The following is a 9,211-nucleotide window of genomic DNA, read 5'->3' as shown; positions in this document are numbered from 1 at the left end:
TTTTTTTTTTTTTTTTTTTCAATGCCGCCAAAATATATTTATATATAGTGGGGTTTAGAAGAAAAAATTCAATTTCTTTTAATCGCTAATCAGTGTGCACTAGAACTTATTACGTTCAACTTCAACTTTAATTGTGTCCAACCCATTGCAAGCATGATCAGATTAACTGTCTAGTTTGTCATCCTTTCGTTTTTTTGACTTTCAATTAGCTACCATAAAAAGCTAAATTAATCCCACTACCATGAACTACTGGTTTAGTTAATTAGTACCACGTTACTACGATGATGATTAATTTAAAAAAAAAAAAATTTATATCTCCACGTTTTTATGTTCTTAAAAAGTTTGGTTTTCACGTGCAATATGCTTCATTCTATCAAAAACGGTCCAAGTGCTATGATGTCTAATCGATTAATCTAACGAAAATTTCTCCAACTTAGTTATTTTTGCTGCCTATGTTCATATGAGAAGCGGAGAATCATATAGCCTTGAGTGCTTCCAATATATTGTAAGATATGCCATGCCCTATAGATATAACACATTAGCTTAGTTGATAAATTAAAGTAATTACGGCCATGTTGTTATTATTCTTGATGAACAATATATAACAATTAAATATTGGAAAATTGAATTGAAATCTACCAAATATATATATATATACATCGTACAATGAATGATATAGACGTAAGGTGATTTTGATCAATAATATATTTGTAATAAATGAGCATAAAAACACATGGGCAGACAAAGTTCCGGTATTAAAGTTGGTGCTTTCGTATTTGGACTCCAACGAGAAATAAGGTTGGTGGAATCCCACCTTACCCAATGGGATGCACTGGAGAGAGATATCTCAAATAGAGGCTAATAGATGGCGAGCCATAAAGTTTACTGTATATAATGGAGAATGTGGTTAAGAATTATCACTCAACTCTCAAAGTTAAATACGAAAATCAACACACACACTTATCTAAACCTACAAGCCAACACGTCATAGAACATGACTAGGCATATATACTTTGAGCCTCATGTAATTCGAGTTGTAATATTTCATACATATATATAAAATCCTTTATCATATGAGAGAGAGAGAGAGAGAGAGAGAGAGAGAGAGAGAGAGAGAGAAATTAACTAAAAAATTTTGTAGATTTTTTTCTTAGAGTGGGTTTTCCATTAACCTCGTATACTTTTTAATGTACATTATATATTTATATATGTGAATTCAACAATTCAAAACTGATAATTGGTCATGAGCTCAATTTACAGTATAGTATATTTCTAACTACTAGTGCCATGCTCAATTAACAATGCAATGCCGTTCTTTTACAATTCTTAGAAAGATAGTTAAGAAAAAATATTATTCAGTATTTTCCCTAGATAAGATATATATATATATATATCAATTATAAAGTTGTGCCTAGAGATATTGGATTACTCATTGTCGATCCATTTATATCATAAACAAAATTTTTAGACGAGCTTTTTCCTTTTAACTTTTTAGCTGATATACACAACTTTTAAAGCTTCAATTTTTTTTTCTTCAATAAATACTATTATATTTTAACACACTTTTAGTAAATAAGAAAATAAGAAAGTACTAGCCACGTCATGTGCACTAACTTTACTTGATTGAGGTCAAATTGCTGTTAATTAGAGAGTAAATCAAATCTCCCCCAATGGATAGTGAGTTCACCCAAAACCATCTTTTGGAAATGGTGTCCACTCTTCGTTGCACCTACCGTCAAAAAACACCACATAACCCCACATTCATCACGATGGAGCACTGAACCTAATTTCTATTTGGTGGTCAATGAATCGAACCCCCACTTCACATAAATAAATTAAACAAATAAAAGGAAAAAAGCATTATTATCATAATAAAGTTCCACACAAACACCTCTCTCTTTTTCTTTTTTGAGGGGGGGAATGAGGATTATATTTGCTTGGAATATGGTGTTTTTACACCCACAAAGAAATTTATTTTAAAAAAATTAAAAATAAAACGAATAAATATATTAGTTAATGGATAAGGGAATCCAGGAGAGAGAAATGCCTTAGACATGTATAGGAGAGTTGTGCTAATGGGTTCTCTTTATTTTTGCTTTTTCATGCCTATAAGAAGGCCCTTTCTCATTTTAGTGCTAGCAGGCAAACATAGAGAAGTAATTAAGCGTGTGAGAGAGAGAGAGCATCTAACACACGCATTCACAAACACAGAGAGAAAGAGAGACAGAGATGGGACTCATGGTGACGCTAAAGAAGGTGAAACCTTACTTGGCTATGGTCTCCTTGCAGTTTGGTTATGCCGGAATGTACATCATCTCCTTGGTCTCTTTGAAGCGAGGCATGAGCCACTACGTACTTTCAGTGTACCGTCATGTGGTTGCACTGGTTTTGATCGCGCCCTTTGCGATTGTTCTTGAACGGTGTGTGTTGCTCTCTCTTTCACACACACTTGTGCATGTGTTGTTATACTAAGTGAACCATGAATCTTTTTGAGCTTCGCATGATATTGTTTTTCATTCTCTCTTTGCAGGAAAATAAGACCAAAGATGACTCTGCCGATTTTCCTAAGAATTCTCGCGCTTGGTTTCCTGGAGTAATTTTCTAAATACCTAGCTTACGTACATGCATAAATGCTTCTACATGCATGCATGAAAACACACCTCTATAATTATTGACCTCCATAAATAATTACCATTCAAATAAACAAAAGAAAAGAGTCTCATGTCACTAAACTTCAAAAGTACTAAATAATTACTTTTGAATATGTATATATAAATACACGCATTAGTCTTTTGAGGTAGTATTTAGAGGTGTCTCTAGGTACATAAATATACTTCTTTGCTAAGAGATCATACATATATGCTTAGGCATGCATGAAAAGCTACTCTTGATAGCTGGGGAAGCCAAGTGGGATGAACAAACTCTTTTCAGGGCTCTAATGTGAGAGAAACTTAACATGGGCAACTGGAAACAGATCTTTATCTTATTCGATTAAAAGGAAGCAAATCTCCAAAGTTTTTTTCTTTTTTGCTTTTGTCCCTTTGGTCCCATGCATATTCTTTAATTTGGAATTGGATTCTGTCATTTCATGGACATGAAAAATTATGAAATCACTTAAATGGAAATCTGCATGAAATGATCTACCATGCAAAGCCATCATATATAATGTGCAAGTGTCTATTCCACCTACACAAAAATACTGATCTACACAAAATCAAGTTCTCTACACTATATTGCTGTAGTTACATTTCCATGCATGGGTTTGATAACATAACTCATTCTATCTTAATTTTTGAAGCCGGAAGCTAAGAGCTTTTTTGTTTTTTTAGTTGTAAAATGAGGGTCTAATATAGCTAGTGTGGATTTGTCAGACCGGTACTTGATCAGAACTGCTATAACTTGGGGATGAAGTACACCTCAGCTACGTTTGCATCTGCCACTGTCAATATGCTCCCCGCCATAACCTTCATAATGGCACTCATATTCAGGTACGAGTCATCATTCACTTATGCAAAATGAAAAGTTATATGTGTACGTAGGAGCCAGCAATTACGTGACAAAGTGGGGCCACTAAATAAATACCATTTCTAGTGGCCCAGAAGGGTGACTTAACGATGGTTTTATTAACTTTTAATATATATTGGGTCTGTTTGGATTGAATTTATTGTTGCTAAAATTAAAAACTGAAAACTGAAAATACTGTAACAAAATAATTTTTAAATGTGTAAATAGTACCGTGGGACTCATTTTTAATATTTTTTAGTGCGTAAACAGTGCCAAACAGTATACAAACAGTGTTTTTTGTCTCTGAACAGTAAAATCATGTGATTTTACTGTTCACTTTTCCGAAAAAAAAAAAAAAAAAAAATAACGCGAAACGTGGACTCAGCTTTCAGCTGAGTCCAAACGGCCTCATTAACGACAAAACAAATAATTTTTTGCCTAGAATTTTTTAAGGTGTACAAGCCAGTAGGGTGTTCCACTTTTCCTGGAATATTCTTGTTAAATTTTGACGTGATAAATATGATTGCAAATTGCCAAATTTATAAGGGGAATTTTTTATTGTTAAGGGGAAAATAAAAAATAAAAATAAAAAGAACTTCCATATATGCACGTATCTAGAATCATATATCATCATAAAGTAAAAGTGCTATAATCTTGGAAAAACATATTGCGTCAGTTTCCACTTATTAGTGCAATTACGTGATCAATCATTATCTAATCAATATCAGGTTAGAGACCGTAAATTTCAAGAAGTTTCATAGTGCAGCCAAGGTAGTGGGCACTGCAATCACAGTCGTGGGAGCTATGGTTATGACTTTGTACAAAGGTCCCATCATCGACTTCCTTAAGAAAGGAGCACATAACCAACAGCAAGCCAACAATGACTCCGCTGATCAGCATTGGGTCACTGGCACATTGTTGCTTCTAGCAAGTATCTGTGGTTGGGCCAGTTTCTTTATATTGCAAGTGAGCAACACACACATTACTTACTACTCTCTTTTGTTCCGTTCCTCTTAATTATGGTATTGTTTAATGTTTCCTTTAAATTTCACCCAAGTAATTTCTCCTTTTAAAAGAAAAATTTTGTCAAGAAAGAGGAAGGATTCAAACCAATACCTCAGACGAGTACCAAGGATGTAATTACCACTAGACAATTGTTGCAACCCTATTAAAATCAACCCTAACTTTGTAGCTTAAAGGGACTCTGTAAATAGTGAATAGAGGAAACTGTGTTGAAATTATGTGACTAATTGTGGATGGTATTTGTGGTTTCAGTCATTTACTTTGAAGAAATACCCTGCTGAGCTCTCTCTCACAGCTTGGATATGCTTTGCGGGCATGATAGAAGGTTCAATCGTGACACTTGTGATGGAACGTGACATGAGTGTGTGGGCTATTGGCTGGGACTCAAGGCTCCTTGCTGCTGCATACTCTGTAAGTATAGATTCATCGAATGCCATATATACATATTCTTCTTTATTTTGTGGCTATATATATATGTGTGTGTGTGTGTGTGTGTGTGTATAACACAACAAAAGTGAACAACATGGGGAACGCATAGTCTTTAATTTTGACACCGTTAAAACTGTTATTAGGGGATCGTTTGCTCTGGAATCGCATATTATGTACAAGGAATCGTTAGCAGGGAACGCGGTCCAGTGTTCGTCACGTCTTTCAGCCCACTGTGCATGATCATCACAGCCGCTTTGGGTGCCATTGTTCTAAATGAGATAACCCACCTTGGGAGGTACATATACAAATCATGTGTGAGTTTTTTGAGCAATTTCTTTTGTGCTGATAATCTAAACGGTTTGTTCTACTATATTTCAGTATAATTGGAGCAATCCTCATAGTCTTCGGCCTTTACACGGTTGTGTGGGGCAAAAGCAAAGATCTTCTTCCAAACGCAAAAGCCATACAAGACAATGACAAAAGTGGAACCCATGAATTGCCAATCACAGACAGCATTAGATCAATTAGCAACAACGATGTAGATGCTGGGGTGACTAAGATTCCAGCTATAATCCCCCATCAATAGGTTCTTGAAAGATTATATACAAATCTTTCTTTCTCCCTAGTGGAGCTGCTTTGAATATGTATCTTTAACCTTTTTGAGATTTACATGAGCTAAATAAGTGACTAATTATATATGTTTGTCTATGTGTTCTTGTGCCTTATATATAGTATAGTATATATACTACTATAGTTTGGTTCTAATCGTACAAATGATTCTTAAGAAAAGATACTAAACCCTTGAATTGACAAGAACAGTGGACACATATAGCGTGTCTCAAATATTCTATAGAACGAAAATCCACAATAGTGTAATATAAGGATAAACTAAAAGGGGTATCAAATTCTGAGTACCTTGAAGAGCTGGCCCATTTTTATGATACAATTCCTTAACATCATTCCATTTTCTCGGATGCTTTGAAGTTTTTTGGTATTATTTTCCTACGTCAATCGCAACCAAATTGTTAAAAAATGGGATCACTAGCTAGCCTGTAAGGTTAACAACACTTACAAGAATCCTTTGATTATGCGCTTGTTGTGGCGCGGGGCAGGCTTGCATTTTAACTTATAAGAACCTTGATGTTTGTTTTCTTTTTTTTACTTCAATTTTATGCATCTCAACCAAGCGCTTGATGAGGCTTGGAAAATGGGTTTAAGGTATAGGAGGAAATTGAATTAGGGCATTGATGCATGCATTTTATCAAGATATCTCTTTTCTCTCTTTTTTTTCTTTTTTTTCTTTTTTCTAAATTTGACATTTCCTCTATCAAATATATAAATAAAATAAAATAAAAACCCCTTTTATAAATATAGATTTTTAGATATTCACAATTCTTTGTAACCCGAAAGCATTCATATTGTATCCCGTCTTACATCTATATTAGATAATTATATCGATCGTAATAATTTCCTACGCCTACAAGATCCATTAATTATGCTCTAGAAGCTGAGGGAAGGATTCATTTGTGTTGCATCAAAGAGTAAAAGTAATTTCTCATTTACATTTTTTGGGTAAATATGTGGGGTGGGGGATCTGAACCATTTCTCTTTATTGGGAAAATTGGGCAATCTACCTTGCTCTATTGCCATACATCCCTAAACCCAAAGCATGCAGATAGTATCCCATCTCACATGTATTGGATAATTATTATGCATGTGGATCAATGTTAAGTTATTTGTCTGGGATGAGAAGGAAATTTTAAATTCTAAGAAGAAAATAAATCTGGAATTTGAGGGTCAAATTTTCATGTGCAAATTTCAGCTCTATCAACATTATTTTCAAAATCCTCTTATAGGCCTAAAAATTTTTGTTAAGTCCTTGTTTTTGTTGGCTTAATTTCATGCCAAATTTATTTGCAATTCTACTATCTTTTTATGTATTATTGCATGAAAGCATTTTCCAACTGATGGTCCCAAGTATTTTCCATCAAGTCTAAATGCTCAAGATTACCTAAATAACAAGCACAACATAGAAAAATCTCCGAATGTTTCAGGTGGGAGGGTTCACATTAGTGACACTACCCCCCTCCCCCCTCTCTTCCCTTTTCTTCTCTTTATGTAGCCTATTAACGTTGTTTGACTAGTCTAAGTTTTAGTATAAGCAAAATCAGAGAAAGTATATTGTTCAAATTTGTGTTACATAGCATTCCAAATGGATGCGGTATATATTTAGCTTTATCTAGAATTTGATCTTTCACGAGTTTCATGGTCTATATCAAATTGAAAAAATGATGGTGTATCATTCTCATAACTGGGGAATTTTCATACTATGTGTCACTTCACTCTAGCATGTTATTTAATGGGTGAAAGCTACTAGTACAAGAGTAAAACAATACTCCCAAGATTGCAATGATACATACACCACCATGAAAAAAGATAGTTACTTTTTATTGTCAAACCATCACCAACAAGGACCACCAACCGCAACGTCCACAGCACTACCATACCCAACACCAGAAGATCATCTTCCAAAACTGCGATGATCGCCATCACTGCCAAGCTCCCCCAACTACAACCCCTTTCTCTTCAACACCTTCACCTAGAGGCAGACTTAGGATTTCAAGTTAAGGAGGACTGAAGTGTAAAAAAAAAAAAAAAAATTCCAAATAGGTATCCATATAGTGCCAACAAAATATCAACTAGGATAAATACACAAAATTATTGTTTCTTAATACATTAAAATGTCATTATCTACCAACAAAGACAAAATAATACAAAATAATATTGTTTTTTAAGAGCATTAATTGTTACAAAAAAAATTTATTTTCACGAACCAAAACTTACTTTTGCTACTTTAATATAATATTTGAAATGTCTCGTACAATAACATCATTTTTGTTATTTGGTATTCTAACTACTAAATATTTATCACTTAGAACACCTGATACTAGTACTCTAATATTAAGCTAACTAAGAGCATTCGTATCAGCTCTTTTATAATTGTGTAAAATACAGATTTTGACCAATTTTACACATTTTGAGCAAAAAAACACTCACATTAGTGGGTGTAAAGATGTATAAAATATACACAGCTGGTGTAAATGAACAGTATACCATGTATATTTACACGGTTACTGTTCATGTGTATCTGATTTTTATATTCTTTTTTTCACTCTCCTCTGTCAAACTGCAACAAACTAGCGCAGGGAAGAAGGCGCCAGCGCCACCACCAAACCCAAAGCCACCACCAAACACCGCAACCTAGCACAGAGAATTAACTCAAAATCAACACCGCCTAACCACCACTCAATCACCACCACCACAACCCATCCAGACCCATGATATTCCAATCACAAAATCAACCAAAAACAAAGAAAAATCAAACCAAAAATCAAACCTTCAATGGAAAACTCAACAACTTAGAACCCAAAATCAAACTTTCAACAGAAAACCCATCATCCCAAACCCAAACTCAAATCAAGGCCGCTGTCACCACTGCCATGGACAGCTTGCTGCTTTCTTTGCTCGTGGAGAGCTTGCTGCTGCCATTAGAGAAGAGAGAAACAAGTGCTGAGCTAAAACAAAGGAAAAGATCAAAAAAAAAAAAAAAAAAAAGAGAGAACAGACCGTGGGAGAGGAAGTAGAGAAAGGATGTTGTTTTGTGAGATATAAAAGGAAATAATAAAAGTGAGGATCAGATGTGTGGTGACCGTGGGAGAGGAAGTAGAGAAAGGACTTTGTGAGATATAAAAGGAAAAAATAAAAGTGATGGTCAGATGTGTGGTAAGGGTTAAAAGTGAGGGGAAAGGAAGCTTCCTTACTTGTAAATATATCTAAATATAATTTAATTATAAAAGAATTATGATTGAGATTTTTTTTTTCAAACCAAGCATGATTTTATTTGGAATTTTATTAAAGTCTATATTAAAATTTTTAATTCAAATTGGTGCCTCTTTTTTTTTTTTTTTTTAAACTAAAATCATACTAATAGTAAATAATATATATATATATATATCTCTCTCTTCAATACGTAACCCTGAAACGACACACAGAAATGTTTCATTAATGGTAGAATGATGGTCGAAAACAATAATCTATCGGTTGTCGCCGAAGCCACTATTTTGGTGGTCTGGCCACTAGTGCTAGCGGCACGGTGGGCGGAGACACCAATCTAGCGGCGGTCGTCGAAAACACTATTTTAGAGGTTTGACCACCAGACCTCCACCACAAGCGGCTCCATTGGCCGAGCCACTGG

The 9,211-nt window shown here is 34.5% G+C and overlaps 1 protein-coding gene and 1 long non-coding RNA gene across 2 annotated transcripts; one reads left to right on the top strand and one right to left on the bottom strand.

Moving 5' to 3' along the window:
• The first annotated feature begins 2,119 nt into the window (after nt 1–2,119).
• On the top strand, nt 2,120–5,654 carry LOC112015566 (WAT1-related protein At4g08300). The gene is made up of 7 exons (XM_024047975.2): nt 2,120–2,420; nt 2,531–2,593; nt 3,372–3,488; nt 4,233–4,470; nt 4,780–4,938; nt 5,100–5,251; nt 5,335–5,654. Exons 1-7 carry the CDS (start codon nt 2,230–2,232, stop codon nt 5,540–5,542), a joined length of 1,128 nt encoding a protein of 375 aa, XP_023903743.1. The 5' UTR covers nt 2,120–2,229; the 3' UTR covers nt 5,543–5,654.
• A 1,719-nt stretch (nt 5,655–7,373) lies between these two features.
• LOC136064789 (uncharacterized) lies at nt 7,374–8,735 on the bottom strand. The gene is made up of 2 exons (XR_010626398.1): nt 8,584–8,735; nt 7,374–8,498 (listed from the first exon to the last, which is right to left on the bottom strand). It is a non-coding gene; the product is annotated as an uncharacterized LOC136064789 (long non-coding RNA).
• Between the last annotated feature and the right edge of the window lie 476 nt (nt 8,736–9,211).

Source organism: Quercus suber, unplaced genomic scaffold (genome assembly GCF_002906115.3).
Source record: "Quercus suber isolate HL8 unplaced genomic scaffold, Cork oak 2.0 scaffold_764, whole genome shotgun sequence".
In the NCBI taxonomy this organism is placed as follows: Eukaryota; Viridiplantae; Streptophyta; class Magnoliopsida; order Fagales; family Fagaceae; genus Quercus; species Quercus suber.
This window is presented reverse-complemented; position numbering and strand designations above follow the sequence as displayed.